This window comes from Rhincodon typus, chromosome 24 (genome assembly GCF_021869965.1).
Source record: "Rhincodon typus isolate 14 chromosome 24, sRhiTyp1.1, whole genome shotgun sequence".
Taxonomy (NCBI): domain Eukaryota; kingdom Metazoa; phylum Chordata; class Chondrichthyes; order Orectolobiformes; family Rhincodontidae; genus Rhincodon; species Rhincodon typus.
In genome coordinates this window covers 36,693,552-36,721,009 of record NC_063355.1, presented here as the reverse complement: position 1 = coordinate 36,721,009, position 27,458 = coordinate 36,693,552, and the positions used below count along the sequence as shown (strand labels likewise).

Below are 27,458 nucleotides of genomic sequence, written 5' to 3'. Positions count from 1 at the left end.
CCACTCAGATGGATGTTTTAAGGTCCTGTGGCATTATTTGAAGAAGATCCCCTGGGTTCCCAAATCAATATTTATCTTTCAATTAACATCACTACATGAGATTATCAGATTATTAACATTACCTTACATCACAACACCATAACTGATCATCCTATTTCAATTTTTCTATGGAATAGAGGCACTGCTGGCAAGGCAAACATTTATTGGCACAATGCTAACTGTCATTGGACTGAGGACCCTGCTAGGATCATTTCAGGCAAGAGTTAAGAGTCAACCACATTGCTGTGAGAGTGGAATTACACCTAGGCCAGACCAGAGAAGGGGGGTAGTTTCCTTTCATTGAGGAAGAGACATTGGTGAACCAAATGGGATTTTACACCAATATCTGATACCTGTCATGGTCGACACTGAGACTTACTTACAATTACAGATTTTATTTACAGAGTTTAAATTCCACGAGCTGCCATGGTGGGTTTTGAACCTTTGGCCCCAACACATTAACCTGGAATATTAGTCCAGTGACGCTAGCCCTTTCCCACCAACTCCATCATGGAGTGGAGCCATCTGCGTGAAATTAAATTGCTAGCCAACACATTAACCTGGATTATTAGTCCAGCGACGCTAGCCCTTTCCCACCAACTCCATCATGGAGTGGAGCCGTCTGCATGAAATTAAATTGCTAGCCAACACTTGCGCTTTTAATACTGTGAATAATTTTGCTTTAAGTATTTCCGACACCAGTTTTCCAAACAAAAATCGACTCCCGGAAATTTTTATTTTCCAAATCTCTTTCCCAGCGAAGATGACTTCCCCCCACTTTTTGATCTTGCTCTCAGACACTATTCAGTCCCAGCTACCTTTGCGGAGTAGTTGGAAATGTTGCTTGGTGGTTTGACGATGATGAGATTCGGGCCTCCCTTTGTGTGGATCAGCTGGGACCCATAGCGATGCTGCAGTACGTGGAGAACGCTGGACTCGTTCAAGGCAATGAGCTGTGCAAGGTCCTCAGCATAATCTAATTTGGATGGGTTCGTCTGCGGGTGAAGAGAACACGAACATCAATTGGCTACAAAAAGACACGACCAATACTCACTCATCTCTATCCACATGGATAAGGAGAACCACCACTTCGACTGGTACAACACCAAGATCCTGGGACAAGCAAAGCAGAGACAGGTACGGGAATTCCTAGAAGCCTGGTACTCCACGAAGAAAGCCATCAACAAACACATAGAACTCGACCCCATATACAGTCCACTAAGAAGGAAAACCGGAAGTGAGGTAATCCAGCTCAACGGACTCCAGAGTTTTAAAACCAAGCAGGAAAACACAACAGCTCTTCATCGGAGGCTGCACTGATGATGTTACCCGGCATGGTAATGAAACATCTGCGGAAAAACAACGAACCAGCGAGCCAACCAACCACAACATCCACAACCCGAGCTACAAATCTACTCCAAAACCTTAGGGAACATCATGGATTTAGTAGCTGTAAGGAAGTCACAAACAACAACCCCGTTAAATCTCCTGAGATAAAACAAACAGCAAGGTTAAGTAGGAGATGAAGAAGAATTTCTGTTCCTTATAGACCATGACCCTTTGGAACTCTCTTCTTCAGGGAGCAGTGCAGGTTGGGCCATCGAATATATTCAAGGTTGAGTTAGGCCGATTTTTGATCGATGAGAAATTCGAGGGTTATGGGGGGCAGGCAGTAAAATGAAGTTACGGCCACAATCAGTTCAGCCATGACTTTATTGCCTTACAGTTTGAAGAGGCAAGTGGTCTACTCCTACACTGGTATCTTATGTTCTTACTTATTAAATACCTCCACCAATTAAACAGAAATAAACAATCGGGGGCAGCACGGTGGCTCAGTGGTTAGCACTACTGCCTCACAGCATCAGGGACCCAGGTTCAGTTCTAGCCTTGGGCTACTGTCTGCACGGATTTTGCAAGTTTTCCCGGTGTCTGCTGGAGTTTCTTCCAACAGTCCAAAGATATGCGGGTCAGGTGGGCTAGCCACGGCAAATTTGCAGTTTATGGGGATAGGATGGGCTGGGTCTGGGTGGAATGCTCTTCAGATGGGCCGAATGGCCTCTTTCCGCACTGTAGGGATTCTAGGATTCTATGTCACAGGGGGCATTAATGCATGGTTGACCATTGATTATCTCACTGCTCATGTGGCCATGCTTCAACTCAAACTGAGTTCTGAAGATCTAACAACACCGTATAACCTTAGGGTGCGAGCCAGCTTTAGTTGGCACAGCCCATCAGAACTACACTCCTCCCTCTTCTCTCCACTTCAGAACATAAGACTTCAGCTATGAAGAAAGGCTGGATTAGCTCAGGTTGCTATCTTTGGAGCAGAGAAGGTTGAGGGGGGCCTGACTGAGGTGAATAAGATCATGAGGGGCATGGACTGGGAATGGAAAGCAGCTGCTCCCCTTTAGGTGAAGAGTCAGTAACAAGGGAACATCACTTTAAGGTGAAGAGCAGAAGGTTTAGAGGGGATTTGAGGAAAAGGATTTTCACCCAGAGGATGGTGGGGGTCTGGCATGTACTAGTTGGGAGGGGAGATGAGGTGGGAGAACCTCACAACCTTTAAAAAAATACTTGGATAAGCACTTGAAGCATCCTAATATTCAAGGCTCTGGGTCTAATGAAGGAAAGTGGGAGTGTTGTAGCTTTGGTGGTACAGACTTGATGTGCTGAGAAACCTCTTCTGCATCATATAATTCTATGTTGGAGCGGAGGTAGGCCAATTAACCCGTCAAGTCCACTCAGCTTCTCAGTGAGATCACGGCTGACCCAATAATCCTCAACTTCACTTTCCTGCCTTTCCTCATTCCCTTCCGGATTAAAAATCCACTCACCTCAGCCTTGGGTATATTCAATGACCCAGCCTCGACAATCCTTTCCGGTAAAGAATTCCACAGATTCACTCCCCTCTATGAGGAGGAACTCCTCTTCATCTCTGCTTTAAATGTACGACCCCCTTATTCTGCGATCATGCCGTCTGGTCCTAGACTCTTTTATTGGGAGAAACAACCTTTCTACATCCACTCTGTCAAATCCTCTGCCCCACCCCCCCCCCCACCCCGACCCACCTAAGAATTTTGTATGTTTAGTCTGGATACCCGACAACTGAGAAGTGGCAGTCTTTGAGACAAAGGTACAAATTTTGGATGAACGAGGATCCCAAAGGGATGGGTGCAGTCCTCTTAAAACACCGCAAGATGGAGCTCACACCTGCTGACTGTTTCTGCACACACAATGTTCACTATTGAAGGTCAGATCACTGCAAAACGTTGTGAGCTTTTCACTGTAGGCTTCAAACCCTTGAAGAGTTCTGCTTCTTTTATTTGAAAATAAATGGTGAAACACATGGCTGAGTCCTATCGCCGTGATAGCAGTAACTTCCAGTGGGAACAACTGGGCAGGATTCTGCCAACTCAGTGGGGAATAGCTTTGCAAATAGCAACAGCTACATTGGCATAGCTTCCCAATACATTCCCATCACTAGGGAAGTTCTCAGAGGCAGGAACAGATATATGAATCTATGATCACCTACAGATTTCTTGGGAATAGGGGCATCGGGCACATCGATGCCCAGGAATGTCTTCAGTGAGATTGTCAGGTTTTGGCCCCACTTATTTTGTCCTCAACTCTCCATGGGACCGTCCGGGCCAAGGCCTGCTCACAGTCTCCGGGCCTGCCTCAGCAGCATCCACCTCTGCTGAGGGGAACACGGAGGCTCCCAGATTGTCAGTCCACTCCTTGAATTGGCAGTTTCAGGTATCTGCCCAGACACAGAGTGAGCTGAGAGTCACAGCCCTCCTCCAGTGCACCTGCTAAACCATACACACTGCCAGCAAGAGCAATATCCAGGAGCTCCCTCCACCCTAACATCTGGGCCTCAAACCCCACAAGATAGCCCTACCCAGTGAGTGAGATGTCAGAACTTACGAGGATAAAACTTGGCATCCCATTTTTTTCGCGCACAAGGTGTTGCTTGCCTTATATTTTTTTTTTATTTATTTATGGGAGGTGGGCATCATTGGCTGGCACAGCATTTAATGCCCATCTGTAGTTGCCCTTGAGAATGAGGTGGTGATCTGCCTTCTTGAACTGCCGAGTCCAACTGCTGTGGGTTGATCCACAGTGCCCTGGAGAGGGGGGGGAGTTCCAGGATTCTAACCCAGCAACAGTGAAGGATATAAATTCCAAGTCAGGCTGGTTTGGAGGGGAACATAGAGGTGGTGGTCTTCCCATGTATTTGCCGCCCTTGTCCTTCCAGATGGTAGAGGTCGCGGGTTTGGAAAGTGCTGCTTGAGGAGACCTGGTGAATTTCTGTAGTGCCTCCCGTTAATGGTGCACACTGCTGCCATAACCATTACTGTCGCAGGATGAGAATGTTTGTAAATGTGATGCCAATCAGACAGATCCATCCTGGGGTGATGTCACACTTCTCCAGTTTTGTTCAATATGTCTCAAACAATGCAGAGGTGACACTAGTTTTTAAAGCATGCAACAGGTTTATTTATAAGACTTTCTAAAAATATCTTGGCAATCACAAAATATCGGCTCCGATCCTTCCAGCTCAGCTTCTAGTACTTTCTGTGGTGTTTGTTGAACTTGCTCTGAGTCCACACCGAGTATAGATTAGATTGCAGCCCCACACAATCAAACACAGAAATTCACCAAAGATCCTCAGACATCACCTTCCAAACCTATGACCACTTCCATCCAGAAAGACAAGGGCAGCAGATACATGGGAATACCACCACCTCCAAGCTCCCCCCCCAAGCCACTCACCACCCTGATTTGGAAATATATCGCTGTTCCTTCACTGTTGCAGGGTCGAAATCCTGGAATTCCCTCCCTAAGGGTATTGTGGGTCAACCTACAGCTGGTGGACTGCAGCGGTTCAAGAAGGCAGCTCACCACCACCTTCTCAAGGAGCAACTAGGGACGGGCAATAAATGCTGGCCCAGACAGCGACACTCATGTCCCACAAAAACAAATAGACTTGGGAGTTCTAGTCCAGGATTCTCTCAAGGTAAACTTGCAGGTTGAGTCAGTAGTCAAGAAGGCAGATGGAATGTTGGCATTATTTTGAAAGGACTTGAATATAAAAGCAGGGATGTACTACTGAAGCTTTATAAGGCCCTGGTCAGGCCACATTTGGAGTATTGCGTGCAGTTCTGGGCCCCATATCTCAGGAAGGATGTACTGGCCCAGGTGCGGGTTCAGAGGAGGTTCACAAGAATGGTCCCAGGAATGGAAAGCTTAGCAGATGAGGAATGTTTGAGGACTCTGGGACTATACTCATTGGAGTTTAGAAGGATGATGGGGGATCTAATTGAAACTTTCAGAATACTGAATGGCCTGGACAAAGTGGATGTCAGGAAGATGCTTCCATTGGAGGGAGAGACTAGGACCTGAGGGCACAGCGTTAGAGTAAAGAGAAGACCTTTGAGAACGGAGATAAGGAGAAACTTCTTCAGCCAGAGTGTGGTGAATCTATGGAATTCACTGCCACAGAAGGCTGTGGGGGCCAGGTCATTGAGTACATTTAAGACTGAGATAGATAGGTTCTTGATTATCAAGGGGATCAAGGGTTACAGGGAGAAAGCGGGAGAATGGGGTTGAGGAACTGATCAGCCATGATTGAATGGCAGAGCAGACTAAATGGGCCGAAAGGCCTAATTTCTGCTCCTATGTCTGATGGTCTTATGGTCTTAAATAGAAAAAAAAAGTAAATCGAACAGGACAGAAGGTGATGCTGCCTCCTCATGTGAACGAGCATGAAATGACTCAAGCTGCAGTCTGACCGCACACACACCTGAGTGCTTTGGGACTTGCGAGGCTTGCGCTTCACACAGCACAGCAAGACTCCAGCAATTAAAGACTGCCTGCCCCTCTGAAAGAGAAGCTGCAATGGAAGACTGAAAGTTGTGAAATCAGAATTCAGGATGAAAATTGAAGAGCGATTAGCATTGGGCATGGGATCCAAAATGCAATGATGTCATGCTGGAGATACTAGCCACAGAAGTAGACTCAAGGAGAGAGGGTTACAGTGGCAAGTTGGCGGAGTAGTTAGCACCACTGCCTCACAGCTCCAGGGACATGGATTCGATTCCAGCTTTGGGCGACTGTGTGGAGTTAGCACATTCTCCCTGTGTCTGTGTGGGTTTCCTCCTACAGTACAAAGATGTGCAGTTTAGGTGGATTGGCCCTGCTAAATGTGGGTGTAGGGTATGGATCGGATGTTCTTCAGGGGCTTGGTGCAGACTTGATAGGCCAAATGGTCTCTTTCCACACTGTAGGGACTCGATGACTGAGAGACAGACAGACAGAGAGGTCAGTGGTCACAGTCTAGGCTTGAGGACTAGGCGGCAGCGCCAAATAATATTGAATATATGCTTAGGCCTAGTGACTACATCTTCACCTCTTCCCATTGCACCGTAACACTGACCTCTCATACTGCATGGGATAGCCCAGCCCCATCACTCACTCTGCGGCCTTCACTAACACACAGAGGCCAGGCCTAATACTCATGTACCACCAACCCAACACTTTCCAGTGCGATAAGCCACACACTCCCCTCTTGCTATCTTCACAGAGTCTCCAGCTATTCTCCCAGGGCAGGAGCAGCACCCAAAAGAAATCACCTAATCTGCCTTTTTTCTCACAGGGGATGGCCGTGTGTAACAGGAGGGAGATCCAGAGATTGTGCTGGGAGTTGGGGGAAGGGGGAGGTTGTTGGGTGAACTGATGGAGAGCTTGATGGGCGAGATGGTGCTGAGGCCAGAGGGTGTGGTTGGTATCATTTCCTGTGCCTCTTTCATTCTGAGGTGCAGCATGAAATAAAGGCGCTGATACTGAGATCAAAGACCTCATGGCCATTTCCCAATCCCTCGCCAAGACATTCTGCTTCCTTACTGTCAGACGGCCAGGAAATGCCCTTTGTGGAGCCTCTCAGGAGCAGGAGAAAGGACAATGGGCCTGAGAAACGAGGGAGCATCAAAATATGGAGCTGACAAAGGCAGCTGCTGGCTCAAATTCTGTCTACAATTTTACGCATGTGCAGTGACATATACCCAATATACAGCGAGCGTATTGGCTGAGCCTTAGAAGACAAAGAGTGGTAGTGGACAGAAAATATTCAACATGGTGCTCAGTTATGAGTGGTGTACCACAAGGATCTGTTCTGGGTCCTCTTCTATTTGTGATTTTTGTAAATGATTTGGATGTAGGATTGGGAGGGTGGATTAGTAAGTTCACGGACGATACGAAGGTGGGTCGCGTTGTGGACAGTGCGGAGGGCTGTTCTAGGTTACAAAGGGACATTGATAGGATGCAGAGCTGGGCTGAGAAGTGGCAGATGGAGTTTAACCCTGAAAAGTGTGAGGTGATTCATTTTGGAAGGAAAACTTGAAAGCAGAATATAGGGTTAACGGAAAAATTCTTGGCAGTGTGGAGGAGCAGAGGGATCTTGGGGTTCGTGTCCACAGTTCCCTGAAAGCTGCCACCCAGGTGGATAGAGTTGTTAAGGCGGCGTATGGTGCGTTAGTTTTCATTAATAGAGGGATTGAGTTCAAAAGCCATGAAGTTTTGCTCCAGCTATACAAAAGCCTGGTTCGGCCACATCTGGAGTGTTGTGTCCAGTTCTGGTCGCCTCATTACAGGAAAGATGTGGAAGCGTTGGAAAGGGTGCAGAGGAGATTTACCAGGATGTTGCCTGGAATGGAGGGAAGGTCTTACGAGGAAACGTTGAGAGAGCTAGGGCTTTTCTCTTTAGAACGACGAAGGATGAGAGGTGACTTGATAGAGGTGTACAAAATGGTCAGAGGTATAGATAGAGTAGACAGCCAGAGACTTTTTCCCAGGGTGGAGGTAGCTATTACGAGGGGGCATAGTTTTAAAGTGAGTAGAGATAGATATAGGGGAGACGTCAGAGGTAGGTTCTTTACTCAGACAGTGGTCGGGACGTGGAATGCATTGCCAGAGAGGGTAGTGGAGTCGGCCTCATTAGGGGCATTTAAGCGGCTATTAGATAGGCATATGGATGATAGTATAAGGTAGGGGTGGAGGTTAGATAGACTTTAGGATTAGGGTAAAAGTTTGGCACAACATTGTGGGCCGAAGGGCCTGTACTGTGTTGTACTGTTCTAGGTTCTATGTTCTATGTTATCGCAAAACCAAGACCTTAAGTAGATGTACAGTGACATACACAAGATAATTTGGATGTGACTCTTTCTAACCATTTAAATGGTTACTTAGAGTATCACTTATCACAGGTAGAAGCTGTCAAAATCTCTCAGGAGTCCTCCCCTTCTGCCCCCACCAGATTTTCTGAGTGGAGCTAAGACTCCAGGCTGTTTCTGGGACTAGTTCCCGGGTCTCTGAATTTGTTGATCTGAGTCAGGGGACCACAGTCACCCTGAAACTCCCAACCAGGGCAGGACGGGAGTGAGCGAGAGGTGTCACCTCAATACCCAGCTCTTTGATTGTTACTCACTAAACCCAGGGAAATAACCAAAAATGTCGGGACGCCAGTGGAAGGCCGACGTGTGAAGGCCTCCAGGCTCAATAACCTCGGCACTTGCTAGGTACATGGTGGCACACGCAGCATCAATATTCAGCTGATATACCAGAGTGAAAGCAAACATACAAGCTGGACCTCACTAAGAGGGTGATGCCAGTGATTTGTCACTGTTATACAGAGCAACCAAGGTTCTCTGAGACAACATACATGATGCAGTCTAGATAGTGGGGGTAACAGGCTCCAATGTTCTTTCCATGATGAAGCTGGCCGGGAATCTCTCCTGCTCTTACCTCCTGCCATGAGCATGTACAGGAGCAATTTACAAACTGATACTCGGCCTGATTGACCGTGATCCAACGCATCATCCTCCGACACTTCCGCCATCTGTGATCCGACCCCACCACCAAAGACACTTTTCCCTCCCCACTCTTATCTGCTTTCCGGAGGGACCACTCTCTCCGTGACTCTCTTGTCCGCTCCACACTCCCCTCCAGCCCCACCACACCCGGCACTTTTCCCTGCAACCGCAGGAAGTGCTACACCTGCCCCCACACCTCCCGCCTCACCCCCACCCCAGGCCCCAAGAAGACCTTCCACATCAAGCAGATGTTCACCTGCACATCTGCTAATGTTGTATACTGTATCCGCTGTTGCCGTTGTGGCCACCTCTACATCGGGGAAACCAAGCCGAGGCTTGGGGACCGTTTTTGCAGAACACCTACGCTCAGTTCGCAATAAACAACTTCACCTCCCAGTCGCGAACCATTTCAACTCCCCCTCCCATTCCTCAGACGACATGTCCATCCTGGGCTTCCTGCAGTGCCACAACGATGCCACCCCAAGGTAGCAGGAACATCACCTCATATTCGGCTTGGGAACCCTGCAGCCCAATGGTATCAATGTGGACTTCACAAGCTTCAAAATCTCCCCTCCCCCTACCGCATCCCAAAACCAGCCCGGCATGTCCCCGCCTCCCTAACCTGTCCTTCCTCCCACCTATCCCCTCCTCCCACCTCAAGCCCCACCCCTATCTCCTACCTACTAACCTCATACCTCCCCCTTGACCTGTCCGTCCTCCCTGGACTGACCTATCTCCTCCCTAACTCCCCAACTACACTCACCTTCACTGGCTCCATCCCCACCTCTTTGACCTGTCTGTCTCCTCTCCACCTATCTTCCCTTTTATCTATCTTCTATCCACCTCCCCCTCTCTCCCTATTTATTTCAGAATCCCCTTCCCCTCCCCCATTTCTGAATAAGGGTCTAGGCCTGAAACGTCAGCCTTCCTGCTCCTCTGATGCTGCTTGGCCTGCTGTGTTCATCCAGCTCTACACCTTGTTATCTCAGATTTTCCAGCATCTGCAGTTCCTACTATCTCTGACCATGCTATGACTGCTTTTCCATGGTCCTCAAGTTCTGGAGCGGAGCTCGAACCTGGAGCTACTGAGTCAGAGACATGGACACTACCCACTGGACTACAAGATCCTCCACGTCAAAGTTCATTTGTGAGTAAGCAGATTGAACAATAATGTTTGTCTGAAAAGACAAAATGAAACAAAAAGAAATGCCCAGGTTGACAAATACTCACTTTGTGAATGAACTCTTCATCTGTGTCTATGATCTTATTGTCACTCTCAATGCGGATTCGGGCCTGGCCATCAGGAAGCTCAGGTGTTCCAACATCTGGTTTGAGCACTGTGGCTGATGAGAGGGGGAATAGATTTCTTTGTGAAACTATCCAACAGTTGGAAAATCTTCACTGAAGCCAACAGTCCTAATGGTGCAACGGTGTAGGAGTTGAGAGGGGAAGAGTCTAGTACATAGTCACTGAGCACAATTCCAATGTTAAAAAGTCAAATGCTGGCAATTTTATAGCAACCTTCACAATCTCAGACCAGACAATGTGCTCAAGCACACATGGGGTTGATGAAGGGTCTGCTTCCGTGCTGTTTGACTCTATGAGTCTGTGGCTAAGTTGTGAGATAAATATTAGCCAAAAGTTGGACGAACGCCTCTACAGTTCATCAAAAAGAGCCTGGATTTCATTTTACATTCAAGCAAGACAGAAGGGGGGCTACAATTTCAGGGCCAGGGAGAGAAATCATCAGCCTTGGTTCTTTCCTTTCGCACCCTTCAAACTTTTGGAACAGCGTCAAAATCTGATTTTTTCTGAGGGCTGAGTTGAAATGTTCTTGATGGCTACTTTTTGACTTTTTGGGGGTACGTTTTAGTTTTCATGGGCTCCTTTTTCATTCAAACTAACTTAGTTACTGAGTGATGATGTCACATAGTGCCAACACCTACTATAATTATGTTGACATCAGACAGATGACAGAAACAGAATTGGAAAAGCACATCAATATCCTCAATTAACATCAAAGCTCCATTAAAGTAAAGCCACAACATATATTGAAAGCATTAATCACTTTGACCCCACAGTGTTTAGACTGGCACAAGACAACAGGCGTAAGTTAGCAACAAAAGTTTCTTCTCCAAAATAACCAACACAGTTCTACACACAAGCAGTCATCACTCTAAACACGCCTTCCTCAGCTTGGTAAGGTCACAGCTGATGCACTTCTATCAGATATGCACAAACTTGGAAAGTTTAGCCTAATGATCCATTTCAGATGTCAATCTCAGATTTAAATTTAACAATTGGCTCGGTGTTCATTATAATTAGATATGCCAGTCTTCCCCACCTCACATTGCACCTCTTGAGAATATGACACCTTATTCCACAATCATTTGCAAGGAATACATTACCTAAGTTCCTGTTTGCTTTGCTTCTAGTCAGCTGAGTATTCCTTTGTTGAGAGATTTAAAGTTGTTCACTTTCTTTTGCAGTCTTTCTATCCTCTTACTCACACCTTACAGCTTCCCTTCCACTGTCCCACCCCTTGCAGCCTTCCTGCTCCTGCAGGCACCCTCTCACTCTTCCCTGTGGCTTGCTGCCTCCTCTCTCCACCACATCTCCACCGCTAAAGCTTCCTTCTCTCCCCACATTGCAGCCTTCCTTTCCCTTCTCTTCCCCTCCTGTAATCTCTCTCCCACTCTCCTGTCTGTCACACATCCCTGCAGCCTCCACTCTTTCTTCTGTCCCAATCCCTGCACCTTCTCTTCTGTCTCTCTCTATATCTCCAATCAACTAAGCAAATTGCATCTCACTGGCCCTGGCCCTGCCAACTCGCGATTCTCTAGCCTAGTGACCCCTGACTACCACCATGTACGTTTTTACTGCATCTCCAATCAGAGGATGGTTCTAGTCTGTGGTTGCTACAAATAGTTTCAATACTCAAGCTCTCAGCAGCAAGCACAGGGAGAAAGCAGACTCTAATTGGACAGGCAGCTCCCCACATCCTTGTGATTGAATTTTTCCTTCTTTTAGGGGTTGAATTTGCCCTTAACCCCCCCTTGTCTGTTTGATGAGCTCTAGATGGCCAATGGTCCCATCTCCCAACTCCTCCCCAACCCCCTCCTCCCGCAAGAGTATAGGCTACTCCCATGGGAGCCCCAATAATGAGCACCTCAGGCACTACCCTCTTCCAGCCCCTGTTCAGTTTAACATCTCACCCCGGGTCAATACCTTCACCAGTGCAGCACTCCCTCCGTCCTGCCCTGGGCCAACAGCCTATATGCTCAAGTTTCTGACTGACTGCCTCAGAGGTAAAAGTCCTGCCAGCTGATCCCTCACGGACCCAAAGGAAAAGGATTAGCTAAATTCAGTTCCGGTATTAATCAGAGAATATTATTCTATCAGAGACAGGACTGGCACATACACTGACTGTTCTCTCAGTTTGCATTTGGTAAGGGAAAGGAAACTGTTCATGATTTGCATCAGGCTGTGACGGCACTGGAAAGGGTGCAGAGGGACATTGGCCAGGGCTGGGGAGTTTCAATTATGAAGAGAGATTGGAAAGACTGGGTCTATGTCCTTAAAGCAAAGGAGACTGAGACAGGGCATGATTGAGGTATATGAGATAATGAAGGGCATAGTTAGGGCAGACAGGAAGAATGTTCCATCAAGAGGAAAACAATCAATACCAGGGGCATTGATTTAAGGTGAGGGGCGGGAGGTTTATAGGAGGCATGAGGGAAAGCATTTCCATCAGAAACCCTCACAACATTTAGTAAGGTAGTCCATAAGTCAATAAGATGGACTTTGGCTTAATCCTATTTTTTAATTGTTTTCTTATCTATGCGTTTTGTTTGCAAATATAAGTGCTGTGGTATGATAACTTAAACACTTTTCACTATAGGTTTTTTTGTAAAGAATACAAGAGGCAATAAATGATTATTCTATTCTATTCTAACATTTAAGAAGTATTTCAATGCATACATGTGATGTGAAGGCTATACAAGGTTATGGGTCAAGTGCTGGAAAATAGAAATAGAATAGTTAGCTGATGAATTTTGACTGGTACAGATTCAATGGGCTGAAGTGCCTTTCTCTGTGCGGTAGATCTCTATGACTTTACGCGTATCCACAGAGTTCTACTCTGTAGCCTCTGAATGGTCTAAGGTTTTTAATATTAGATGTTGGTGCGAGTTTGGAGATGAGGAAGGAGCTGGAGAGTTTTTCAGTTGGGAGGAGGAGATTTTCAGACTTTTCTATGCATGATTCAGTGAGACATGTTTTCTTAACAAAAGTGTGCTTGTGACAGTGCCAACATTTTAATCAATAAGAGGTCCAAACCATGCTTCCTAAGTTGCAGTTATAATCAACAGATGGTGTCATGGAGATATACAGCATAGAAGCAGACCCTTTGGTCCAACTCATCCATACCAAACAGATATCCTAAATTAATCTAATCCCATTTGCCAGCATTTGGCCCATATCCCTCTAAATCTTTCCTATTCATGTACCCATCCAGATGTTTTTTACATGTTGTAAATGTACCAACCTCTAGCACTTCCTCTGGCAGCTCATTCCATACACGCATCACACTCTTCCTGAGAAAGTTGCCCCTTAGTTCCCTTTTAAATATTTCCTCTCACTCCATAAACCTATGCCCCTCTAGTTTTGGACTCCTCTACTTTGGGGAAAAGGCCTTGGCTATTCACCCTATCCATGCCCCTCATGATTCTATGAACTTCTATAAGGTCATCCCTCACCTCCAACATTCCAGGGAAAATAGCTCCAGCCTATTCAGCCTCTCCCTATAGCTCAAACCCTCCAACCCTGGCAACATCCCTGTAAATCTTTTCCGCATCCTCTCAAGTTTAACAACATCTTTCCTTTGACATGGAGACCAGAATTGAACAAAGCATGACATTCCAACTTCTATACTCAATGGTTAGAGACAAAAAAATTGCACATGCTGAAATCCAAAGTAGACACACAGGAGGCTGGAAGAAGATAGCAAGCCAGGCAGCATCTGGAGGAAAGGAGCAGTCAACATTTTGGGTATACTGAAACAGTCAACAGATAGTGTCATACCCAAAATGTTGACTTCTCCTTTCCTCCAGATGCTTTCTGGCTTGCTGTTTTCTTCCAGCCTCCTATTTGTCTACCTTCTATTCTCAGTGTACTAACCAATAAAGGCAAGCCTACCAAACACCTTCTTCCCTACATGTCTGTCTGCGACTCCACTATGAACCTGTACTCCAAGGTCTCTTTATCTGGCAACACTGCCCAGAACCCTACCACTAAGTGTATAAGTCCTGCCCTGATTTGCCTTACCAAAATGCAGCACCTCGCATTTATCTAAATTAAACTCCATCTGCCACCCCTTGGCCCCTTGGCCCAGAACTAAAGACCATTCAAGTAAAAGTTTGCATTAAGTGAATGAGTGAGCAGACACAGACATCAGTGAATGTGTATAAAGCATGAATAATAGTTAATCAAATCCTCTTGAAATCCTTCTTGAAGAGAAACTTCAATTGTATGAAGTCCAAATAGGGTTTTTTTTTCCCCTGCATCTCCACATTTGTATAGTTTTGTATTGGGTCCTGGATGGGATTAGACAAATATAATTGGGATTGAGAGATGTGTTTCCCTATCTGATGGAGGCTCTTGTGAGAAAACTGCAACGTTTTCTTTTTAGTAAGACACTTCAATATTTTCCCCCGTCCCTTTCAGTCACAGAAAACTGTACAACGTTCTGGACTCGGAATTTTACCAGCTGAACATATTGCCCAGATATCAGCATCTATTGGAAATAAATCATTTGTAATTTATATAAAACTTCTGGGAAATGCAATTGCTTTGATGTATAGGCGAATATGATGGTTATTGTACACATGCAATCCCACAGTAAAAATGAAAGATTAATCTGTCTTTGATTCTGCTGGTCAGGACACTGGGAGAACTGACCTTCTGAGTCATGCCATGGGATCTTTAGGATGGAAATGGTTAACATCCCCTTTAAAGGTGTGAAGGATTCAAGGTCAACAGAAGGGCATGACATTTGGTCTTATTCCATCAAAGGGACCAGCCGATCACTAATATTTCAACAATACATGAATGGGAAACAAAGTCATCTCATCCTGTTTCTCAGGCATTGATTTTGATTTGGGAAGGGTGTCTATGAATTAATAGGCTATCAAGAATTTAAAGTAATTACCTAAAGTGAATCCTTCTTTGTTGACATACCAGACCTGGTCAGTCTCATACCAAACATCTTCGCTCACCTAACAGCAAGGAAAACACAAAAGAAAAATACAGGTTCAGCTGATGTGCATTCACTGCAGTAAAATATAGACCATGGTCAAGTGATTTTGTAGCACAGTAATAGTGTCCCTACCACTGAGCCACAGGGCCTAGGTTCAAGCCCCACCTTCTTCTGAAGTGCATCATAATATATCTCGACAGGCCAATTAAAATGTTCAAATACAGACTGGGCTCGTGTGGAACAGTGGTAGTGCCTCTACATCTGAGCCAGGGAGCCTGGGGTTCAAGTCCCACTTCAGATTGATCAGAAAATATTTATGGACCATGTTCAATAGAGAAGGTTTCTACAAAAAGAGACATTTTGAACTCATTATATGTTATAGCCCTTATATTTCCGCCAAATACCAAATAAAGGAAAGGAGGAAAGCTTTGCAGCTTTAATAAAAAAGCTGCTGCAGATACCAGAAGCAAATTTAAAAGTTTGTAAATTAGCCTGAAATCCTTTGACCATGAAAGCTAGCTTAAAGTACGTGGCTTACTATATGTAAAAGGAAAGTCAAATTTAAAAATGAACTTGAGAGAATATTGAATTTCCTCTTGGGAAAACTGCAATCAGATCACCTGCCTCTCCATCAGCAAGGTCTGAAAACAATTCAGTACATTCTGAGAGTAAAGCTCCACATTCTGATTACTGCAATTAGAGAACTTTTAAAATCCTGAATTCGGTAATTGACAGAAATTACCTTCTTTAAATCCACTCGACTTTCCTCAGTCCCTCGATTTGTTTCGTGATCGATGAGACTTTCTCTTGTGCGTTCCGTTACATTCTCCACCTCTGGGCTCTCAGTTTCTTGAGAACTGGGCTCTTGTGAAAGTTTCCCTGTGTCCAGTTGAGATGTCCCATTTTCCATTGATAATAGCTCCTCATTTCTGCTGGGCTGCTGCGTGCTGGCATTGGTTTCCATAACAACCGGGCCTTGACTGTTTGGGAATGAGCCATTATTTTGCTGAGGACTGCCTGGCTTTTCCAGTTCGGTGGTGCATTTACCTGCTGATAGTCCCCTCACTTGGGTTCCTTTGGGTTTCTGAAACAGTTTTGGTCGTTTGCATTCGGCCTTTTTCTCGGGGGGTGGCGCAGACTGACCCTCAGGCCCATTGCCATGGTGACCATTCACTAATAGCTGGGCTCCACTATCCATTGCCTCATCTACTGGCTGGCTCTCATTCTGAGTTAAATGTAAAAAATATTGAACCACACTGTCATCCAACTTAGCCGGTCGCTGCATTGGGAGACAGGGGAAGAGTTCAGATTAATAAAGACGGAAAGGATGGGATGAAAATATCTTTATCATTGGCATGCACAGAGCGTCATATGCAGTTAACAATTCTGGAAAAATCAGAAGGCATTAAACATGCAACAATCCAATCAAAAATTGTGCCAAATAATAAAAAGACATATGTATAATAACAATACATTATTCTGGCCCATTTTAGCACAATTTTAATCAGCTGTGGCACCTTTAACTGAAATGTGATATGGAATCAAGATAGGTGCTAGATGTTGCAGTGTAAATTAATGGTTTTGAAAGGGTTAATATTGGAGACCAATTTGATAATGCCATAAAGACTTGGGGTGGAAACAGGCAGAACCTCTGCAGAATCTTGTAGGGTGAATGCCTTCATCTACAGGTCTCCCATAATCTCAGTCACAATATCTAGATTACTAATGTAATTTGGACCTAATTGCAATCAAGCGATAAACTACAAGATTCTTGATTACCAAGGGGATGAAAGATTATCAGGAATGTAGAATTGAGCGTAAAAACAGATCAGCAATGATGTTATTGAGTGATAGAGCAGGCACAAAGGGCCTTGTCTTGTTTCTTGTTTGCATGCTCATGTTTCAAGTAAGAACCTTTTATTATTAGAGTCTGGTGGCTTCCCTCTCCCACTGTAAACTATGACAAACTTTAGAGCAGTTTAGAGAAGAGAATGATGACAGCAAGCTACCCAAATCACAAGCCGGTAATAGCTGGCAACACAGCATATACAAATGAGTCAGTTGTATCTTGCAACTATAGTACATGATAACATACTGTATGCGTCAAGATAATAACATTTATATGGCTTATTAAATGTGATAAAAGGCATTTCATGGGGTCATTATCAAACTCAGCCAAATAAAGAGATATTAGGTCAAGTAACTAAAGAAGTTGTCAAAGGATAGGTTTTACTATATGCCTTAGAGGAAGAGAAGGGGTAACCAAATGGAAAGCTTTAAGAAGGAGAATCTAGGCATTAGGATCTAGGTGGCTGAAGGCATAATCAATTAGAATGGATTGGTGAATGGAAAAATGGCCAAAGGTGGAGGGACACAAAGATGTCTGCACGTTCTAGAGATGGAGATAGTTTCAGAGACAATAACAGAGACAGAGACAGATTATACAATGGTCAGAAACGCTCAGGTGTAGCACCCAAATCTAAACCAAGTTCCTGGCAGTGTAGCAAGAATGTTCCTCATCTTTCATGGTTAATTATGGTCAATTCTTATGTTCATAGTATCAGGGTGTGGTTTTTGTGAGCTTTCCCAATGAGAAACAATGAGTACCACCAGAATTAATGGCTGCCGACTAGAGGTGCCAACTCAGGTTGGATGTATCCCTGAGCATTTCATTGATGAGTTCCAGCATTTATTGACCAATTGGAAAGCAAATAGAATCTTTGTTAACCAATTGGTTAATCCTGACTATTGGTTCAACAGCCCTTTCCTGCACTAATCCCCCTTCATTTCCAATAATTTCACCATTTTTCTGTTCCCCTCAAAGGGAGGGGGAAACAGAGTCTTTGAATTTTTCTTTCAGGTGGAGGTAGATGTATTTTCGATAAACAAGGGGGTGAAGAGTTATCAGGGGAGGAAGGAATTTGGAATGATCAGTCATGATCCTACTGGATGCTTGGAGGGTCAAAATCCTGTATAAAGGCATAACTAAGGAATTAAAATGTTCAAAGAAAATTTTAAAAATGTTTTTTTAATGCCCTTTCATTATTAATGACTTTTCTTCCTGGTAGCATGCATTATTCTGGTGATTAGTGTTCGGTTTTTGGAGACTCTAGGAGAATCCTATCAAGTTTGCAATACTCCTGCCAGCCTATGTTGGAATCAAAAGGTCACTAATTCAAGTCAACTTGAAATATTCGTTCCAATTTTACTTGTCATTGACAGAAAATTTAAAAAAGCACAAATAATGCTATGGACAAGAATTATTTTTAAGAAAGGGCAGCAAAGTCTTACCACCCAACATCTCATTGGTCCTGAAACTGAGGCATTGCAACTGATTAAGATTATAATCCTGCTCATAAACAGCCACTAGTGAGTGGGAGGGCCTCTACCACTGGGCCAAAAAATCCCAGCTGCAGTTCCATTTACTTGACAAATGAGTCTGAGCAGGTTGCCTTTCTTTTTTAACATCAACTGATATCACTTGATTGAATTTTTTGAAGAAATGAAGAAGATTGATGAAAGCCGAGCAGTGAACATTGTTTGTAAGGACTTCAGCAAGATGCTGGACAAGGCACTGCATGGTAGACTGATTAGCAAGGTTAAATCACATGGAATACAGGGGGAGGTAGCCATTTGGATACAAAAGTGACTCGAAGGTAGGAGACAGAGGCTGGTGGTGGAGGGTTGCTCTTCAGACTGGAGGCCTGTGACTAGCAGTTGCTGCAAGGGTCGGTGCTGGGTCCACTGCTTTTTATCATTTATATGAATGATTTGGATGTGAAAATAGGAGGTATGGTTAGTAAATTTGCAGATGACACCAAAATTGGTGGTGTAATGGAGAGTGAAGAAGATTACCTCAGAGTACATCTAGATCTTGATCAGATGGGCAAATGGACAAAGGAGTGGCAGAAAGAGTTTAATTTAGATAAATGTGAGGTGCTGCATTTTGGAAAGGCAAATCAGGGCAGGACTTATGCACTTAATGGTAAGGTCCTGTTGCCAAACAAAGAGATCTTGGGGTGCAGGTTCATAGTTCCTTGCAGGTAAACAATGTGGTGAAGAAAGCGGTTGGTACACTTGCCGTATTGGTCAGTGCACTGAGTATAGGCCTTGTGATGTTGTGTTGTGACTGTACAGGACATCAGTGAGGCTACTTTTGGAATACCGTGTGCAGTTCTGGTCTCCCTGCTATAGGGAAGATGTTGCGAAACTTGAAAGGGTGCAGAAAAGATTTACCAGGATTTTGCCAAGGGTGGATTTGAGCTATAGGGAGAGGCTGAATAGGCTGGGATTATTTTCTCTGCAGCATCAGAGGCTGAGGGGTGACCTTATAGAAGTCTATAATGTCACAAGGAGCATGGATAGGGTGAATAGCCAAGGGCTTTTCCCCAGGGTAGGGGAGACCAAAACTCAAGGGCACAAGTTTGCAGTGAGAGAGAAAACATTTTAAAGGGACTTAAGGGACAACATTTTCACACAGAGGGTGGTGCATGTATGGAATGAGCTGCCAGAGGACATGGTGGAGGCTGGTACAATTACAACATTTAAAAGGCATCTGGATGGGTGTATGACTAGGAAGAGTTTAAAGGGATATGGGCCAAATGCTGGCAAATGGAACAAGATTAATTTAGGATATCTGGTTGACATGGACAAGTTGGACTGAAGGGTCTGTTTCCGTCCCATGGAACTCTATGACTCTAACGCAAGGTGAAGGGAGTTGTGATGATCTGGAATACATTGCATGATAAGATAGTTGAAAAAGATTCAATGGTAACTATCGGAAGGAATTGGATAAATAGTTAAAAGAGAATGTCCATGGGGAAGCAGGAGTGTGGGACTAATTGAATAAATTGTACAGAGAGTCAGTACGGGCACAATGGGACGGCAACGGCCTAGTCATATTATTGCTGGACTGTTAATCCAGAGACTAAGTAATGTTCAGGGGACCTGGGTTCAAATCCCGTCATGGTAGATGGTAGAAATTTGAATTCAATAAAAATCTGGAGTCTAATGAGCATCTAATGTCTAATAAATCCGATAGAGTCTAATGATGACCATGAAACCATTATTGATTGTTGGGAAAAACCCATCTGATTCACTAATGTCCTTTAGGGAAGGAAACTGCCATCCTTACTTGGTCTGGACTACATGTGACTCCAGACCCACAGCAATGTGGTTGCACTCTGGGCAATAAATGCTGGGCCTAGCCGGTGATACCCACATTCCGTGAATGAATGAGGAAGAACTGGGCTGAGGGAGTCTCTGTTTGTGCTGTGAGCCCTGATTCTAAATCCATCCAGAGCACTTTTCAACATTGAGATTTTCCCTTCACTTGAGCCCTCCCATACTTAGCTGTCCCTGCCTCCCAGCCCTGCCTCTCACCTGGAGCTCATGCCGTCGTTCCTTCTCATGTTCCCGTGCTACTTTTGCCTCCTTCTCGGTTTCTTGGACCAGCTGCTTAATGAAGCCTGCAGTAGCTACAGGGGAGATGGGTGATGAAGGGGGGCGGGGCTGCTCTTCTTCCTTGATCTATTTTTATACAAATCGACCGAGAGCCATTTTAGAAAGGTTGAGTTCCATGCACATCCTGCACATTAACCCATTGCATTTCTCTGCAATGTTCAGGTCTGGCAATGAAGACCAAATTATAGACAAACTAGAAACCTGATGTCCTTTCACAGAATCATGTCATTGAATCCTACAGCGTGGAAGCAGGCCATTTGGCCCATCAAGTCTGCACCGACCCTCTAAAGAGCATCCTGCCCAGACCCAATCCCCTACCCTATAACCCTGCATTTCTCATGGCTATCTCACCTAGCCTGCACCATCCCTGGACACTACAGGCAATTTAGCACCTAACCTGCACATCATTGAACTGTGGGAGGAAACTGGAGCATACAGAGAAAACCCACGCAGACACAGGATGAATGTACAGTCGCCGGAGGGTGGAATCGAACCCAGGTCCCTGGCGCTGTGAGGCAGCAGTGCTAACCACTGAGCCACTGTGCCACCCCTCTTTCTCCCCCATTCCCACACTCTACCCACAAGGCAACAATCCCCCACTTTTCCAATTGGCAGGCCCCCTGCTCATGTGCTATTACATATCTATCACTCACATGTAAACATTTGGCAGGGAGGCCATTCACACAGAAGAACTTCACAGACTAGTCCACTCTTGAACTATGTAAAAGTTATATAAAACCATATTGTTTTATATAGAAGGTATATAAAACACTTGTTAGGCTGCATTTGGAGTATTGTGTGCAGTTATGGTCACCACACTACCAGAAGGATGTGGAAGCTTTGGAGAAAGTACAGAGAAGGTTCACCAGGATGTTGCCTGGTCTCCAAGGCATTGACTGTAATGAAAGGTTAAAAAGACTAGGACTGTTTTCACTGGAAAGACTGCGGCTGAGAGGAGACCTGATAGAGGTCTACAAAATTATGAGAGGCATAGATGGGGTGGATAGTCAGGATTGAAATTTCAAATACAAGGGGGCACAGGTTCAAGGTCAGAGGGGGAAAATTTAAGGGAGATGTGCGAGGGAAGTTTTTCACGCAGAGAGTAGTAGCAGCCTGGAATGCACTACCAGAAGAGGTGGTGGAAGCGGGCACATTGAAGACAGTTAAGAGGCACCTAGATGGGTACATGAATAGGGAGGGAATCGAGGGATATGGATTGAAAAATGGCAGGTTTGTTTTTACGATTAATTAGGGCATGGTAGTCGGCACAGGCTTGGAGGTCCGAAGGGCCTGTTTCTGTGCTGTACTTTTTCATTTATTCATTCGTTCATTTGAACTCATTCATGATCTTTCGAAACTGGAGATTCACATGTGGACAATGTTAATATGCATGAATGGAAACTAAACCAGCCAAAAGGTCTCTGCCTTCAAAAGAGGCAGAGAATATCTAAATAGAACGATCTAGTCAATGTACAGCCTGAAGGAGATCCAAGAGATTTTATGCCCACTTTAAATGTTATTCGTGTACTGTAACAAAGCAATTTATTGATGTGGATGACACCATTAGGGCCATTTTTAACTGAGTGAGCAAGAAAGGAAACATTAGGCAGATGGAAATTTACAAATGTAAATGCCTCTCAGTGTCAGAGCTGTTCCCCATGACCATTCTCCCTTGAAGGAATGGATCAGTCCTAAGGTAGGGACCCACAGTTTGTAAAAAATCCTTTTCCCACACAGTCACTATTTTTGTCTGACAGCCTTAGATAGTATGTGCCAATGAGTAATTCACCAAGGAGTACATCACTGTCAAAGCCTGTCTCTCCTCTCCTTATTCATTGTCCTCAAATTTTCAGAGAGGAAAATTATCAGGCATTGCTAGGCAGTTTTCTCTCTCTATAGGAGTTCAGGCAAATTAGGAATATTCCAATTTAACATGATCAGGAGATTTGTTTAATTATTTTAAGTATAAATCCTTTGGGACCTCACATCATATAAGCATGATCCAGGTGTGGTACAAACCAAATAGTCATCTCTTCATTGTACATTATCTCTGCGCAGCAAGAAAAGCCCATTTTGAGCACATCTCTCACCAGCACTATGTCATAGAGCTCTTGTTCCTATTCCCAATCTATCTCATAAAAACAACTTCCATCCATTTACAGGTGTCTCATCCAACAAGACATGGAGATGGGAATTAGATATTCTATTGCACATGGGAAGTGCATGACATTCTCAGGGGAACTAACTACCAGTGCAGCGAATAATGCTCAAAGCTGAATTTAACAGTCAGGTCAGACTTTAATATGTCAGTTATTACATTGATGGACTGAATGGTCACTTTCTGCTCTGCGTTATTCTATAATTCTATGCTTACTGGGGAACACTGAAACAACCATGCACATGCTTGGCACATCTGTGGGTGATCATAACTCAACCTAGGCACGTAAATACATCTGGACATGGATGGCCTCCTGCTCAGGCATGTTAACAGCTCAGGTTGTTCTGGGTAAAAGTTGGAGGATGGGGAATATCACCCACCACTGGATGCTACTTGTCAATAGTCACGTCAACTCCCACCTCCTCCTCTCACATCCTCCTCCTGCCATCTTCTTTGTGCAAAAGTCAAGAATCATCACACAAGCTCCTACACAACCTGGATTTCTCCCAGGAATTCCAAACTGTGAACCTCTTTATCGTGCTCAGGCATCCATTCCTCCTTCAAGTTTCGAATAACAAGTTTGGTGTTATCTAACCATCATGCCTGAATTCACCTCCACTTTCCCACCTCACCCTTTCAGTTTCTACAGCTTAAAATCTTTTTATATCAAATCTTTTGATATCAAAAATTGACAGTCAGCTCCTCCTAGTAGGCACAGCCTTCTCCCTTTCTGCTCTCTGATTACTCTAATTCAGCATCTTAATATCATGGTTTATTTCTCCTTGACAACAAGATGAATTGATGGTTTGACAACTGACAATACAAGTGGACAGAAGACTGGAGTAGTGGCATGAGGGATAGTACAACATGAGCTGAAATTTTCGTAGACAAGGAGAGGTCTGCTCCTGAAGCAGACAAACAGTCTTTAACACAGACTCAGCTTTACCTACGCTGTAGGATATTGCTTGTTTAAATTGCTTGTTGGACTAAGTGAGAAGGTCAGATAATTGACCGCCCGTGTGGACAATATCACCAGGCACAGAAACACATCAATACATTATATGGGGAAGGGGTGGTGTAAGAAATTGCATTGGCCAACATGCTTCTTGTGTTGATTAAATTTCAACTTCATTGCCCATAGTATCAGATCTGTACCTACCAGCAGCATGCAGTTTCAGATGTATCCCAAAATAGCACACAACAACCATCTACATTGTACTGGCATCTTAGCAACAGCACTGCATTATTCCCAAACTGAAACCAGCCGTACAGAATTTAATTAAAAGGGGACGTCACGCAAGAACTTGCTCCCCAGTCAGATCCTTGTCGGCGGTTAGCACTTTATCAGAGATAGCTATCATTGCCACTTTTTCTAAACCGTGCTCGCCACTACTTCTCATCCAAGCTCAAAGCAGCCTTTCACATGATGACCCTGACTGCCTGAAAATGCAAATGACAAGGGTTCACTTGGGATTTTGGTTAAACGGGCAGTTTAGATAAACCTCCCCTTTCCCCACTGAATTGTTACTTTTTGAAAGTGCTAATTTCATTCTTTTAATTCATACATGCACATGTTACGGTACTATGAATTATCGAATTAGAATTTATAAAGCTTTGGGCTCACAGTTTGATGGTAACAAAGCAGAGATCAATATTGTTGCAGTTGTTTTAATTCTGTTCACCACTCAAATAGTCTTGTACCCTGGGTCAATAGATGTGAAGTTGGAAAAGCACAGCAAGTCAGACAGGGATAGCATTTTTGCAGGAGGGTCCGGTGGTAGCATGGCGAACTGACCTCTACATCACTGAGGCCAGATGCCAACTCTCCAACACCTCCTCCTACTTTCTCCTCAATCCTGACCCCACCTCTGATCACAAGCCATCATCACCCAGACCATCAACAACCTCATCACTTTGAGAGATCTCCCGTCTACAGCCTTCAACCTAGTTCCCCAATCCCACACCATCCATTTCTATCTCCTACCCAAAATCCATAAACCCAACTGCCCCAGTTGACCCATTGTCTTTGACTGCTCCTGTCCCACTGAGCTCATCTCCTCCTACCTCAACTCTGTTCTTTCCCCTTCGGTCCTGGAACTCCCCACCTACATAACCCATGGTCTCCACCTTTTCCAAAACTTTCAATTCCCTGGCCCCCAACACCTCATCTTCACCATGGACATTCAGTCCCTGTAGACATGCATCCCCCACAAGGATTGCCTAAAAGCCCTCTGCTTCTTCCTCTCCCCGTAGGCCTAACTAGTCCCCCTCCACCAACACACTCATTCTCTTGGCAGAATTGGTCCTCACCCTCAACAATTTTTCCTTTGATTCCTCCCACTTCCTACAACCGAAGGGATGACCATGGGTTATGCCTGCCTCTTTGTAGGATTTGTGGAACAGTCCCTCTTCCACAATTACACCAGCACCATCCCCTACCCCTTTCTCCGCTATATTGATAACTGCATCGGTGCTGCCTCATGTTCCCACGAGGAACTCGAACAGTTCATCAATTTCGCCAACACTTTCCACCCTGCCCTCAAATTCATCTGGGCCATTTCTGACACCTCCCTCCCTTTCCTGGACATCTCTGTCTCCATCTCCGGTAACCAACTCACCACCGACATCCATTTTGAACCCATTGACTCCCATCACTATCTCGACTACACCTCCTCTCACCCATCCTCCTGCCAAAATTCTATCCCATACTCTCAATTCCTCCACCTCCACTGCACCCGCTCCCAGGATGAGGCGGTTTACACCAGGATATCCCAGATATCCTCCTATTTTAGGGACCATAGTTTCCCCTCCTCTGCAACTAACAATGCCCTTAACCACATCTCCTCTATTTCCCTCACTTCTGCCCTCAAATTCCCTCCCCCCAACAACAAGAAGGGTAGAGTCCTGGTTGGTTGGTTTGCCGAGCTGGTTCATTGCTTTTCTGCAGACGTTTCATTACCCTGCTGGGTAACATCATCAGTGCAGCCTCAGATGAAGTGCCGTTGTGTTTTCCCACCTGTTATTTGAACTCTGGAGTCCGTTGAGCTGGATTACCTCACTTCCGGTTTTCCTTCGCAGTGGAGTGTATATGGGGTCGAGCTCTATGCGTTTGTTGATGGCTTTCTTCGTGGACCACCAGGCTTCTAGCAATTCCCGTGCTTGTCTCTGCTTTGCTTGTCCCAGGATCTTGGTGTTGTCCCAGTCGAATTGGTGGTTCTCCTTATCCATACGGATAGAGATGAGTGAGTATTGGTCGTGTCTTTTTGCAGCCAATTGATGTTCGTACGAACCAACCAACCACAATATCCACAACCCGAGCTACAAATCTATTCTAAAACCTTAACGATAGAGTCCCCCTAGTCCTCATGTACTGCTCAACCAACCTCCAAATCCAACGCATCATCGTCCAACATTTCCGCCACCTACAATCAGACTCCACCACCAAAAAGATATTTCCCTCCCCATTCCTGTCTGCTTTCCACTGGGGCCAGTCATTCTGTGACTCCCGTGTCAGCTCTACATTCCCAATCAACTTCACCACCACACCCGGTACCTTTCCCTGCAACCGCAGGAAGTACAACGCCTGCCCCTATACCTCCCCCACTCACCTCTGTCCGAGGCCCCAAACAATCCTTCCAAATCCATCAGAGAGTCACCTGCACTTCATCCAACCTTATCCACTGTATCCTTTACTCCCGATGTGGTCTCCTTTCTTTCAGGGTGACCAAACACAGATTAGGGGATCAGTTCACAGAGCATCTGTGCTCTGCACACATCAACCAAGCAGACCTTCCGGTTGCCATCCATTTTAATGCCCACTCCCACACCCCTGGTGAAATGTCCAGCTTTGGCCTCCTCTGCTATCAGAGTGAGGCCAAATATAAACTGGAGGAACCACACCTGATATTTCGCCTTGGGAGCTTACAGCCCAATATTGACTTCACCAGCTTCAAGATACCTCCATCCCCAGGCTTATCCCATCTTCCTATGCATCTATCCGCTCCACCCTTCCCACAGACCAGTCACAGTAACCCCCTACCTGTATCCACCTATCACCATCTCTCCTACTCTTCCCCCAGCCCCACCCCCTCCCACTATTTACTTCTGGGCTCCCCTCCCCCTCCCCTGTCCTGACGAAGGGTGTCAGCCTGAAAAGTTGACTTTCCTGCTCCTTGGATGCTGTCCAACCTGCTGTGTTTTTCCAGCTTCACATCAATTGATTCTGGCTTCCAGCATCCTTACTGTCCCCAAGTCTTGCACCCTGGGTTTCCTTTCCCGTTCCTCCCAACCTACAACATCTGCAAAACAGCTTATTACAAATTTGGATTTCAAATGCAATTCCCATCCTGTAAATAAATTATTCTAAACATGATAAAAATAATACCAATTACTCAATGTCAGAGTCTGGTATCCCAGGGCCGCAATTGGGCAGAATCCCTTCCACACCTAATTAGATGTTTTAGCCTCAAGTTACCAATAGATTCTCAGGTTAGGTACTGGTCCTACAATGTCTGAGATTCATAAAACTGTGTTACAAAGAAAGAATTTACTTCAATGTCACAAATGAATCATTTCTGTCAAGCTACATAAAGGCTTGTAATGGTAGATATATGAACTTGGAAGCTCCTTGAGGTTGTTCCCAGATGTTCAACAGGATTCATATTAAAACAAA

At 45.0% G+C, this 27,458-nt stretch overlaps 1 protein-coding gene across 1 annotated transcript in view; it reads right to left on the bottom strand.

Moving 5' to 3' along the window:
• The window catches only part of LOC125486002 (unconventional myosin-XVIIIb-like), a 280,703-nt gene extending 255,799 nt beyond the window's left edge, over positions 1–24,904 (bottom strand). Inside the window, exons 1-6 of the mRNA XM_048611748.1 lie at positions 24,851–24,904; positions 20,548–20,694; positions 15,908–16,444; positions 15,118–15,184; positions 10,140–10,252; positions 858–1,034 (exon numbers count right to left, since the gene is read on the bottom strand). Of these exons, the coding sequence (XP_048467705.1) occupies positions 858–1,034; positions 10,140–10,252; positions 15,118–15,184; positions 15,908–16,444; positions 20,548–20,694; positions 24,851–24,904 (1,095 nt within the window). The remainder of the gene's footprint in view (positions 1–857; positions 1,035–10,139; positions 10,253–15,117; positions 15,185–15,907; positions 16,445–20,547; positions 20,695–24,850) is intronic.
• Between the last annotated feature and the right edge of the window lie 2,554 nt (positions 24,905–27,458).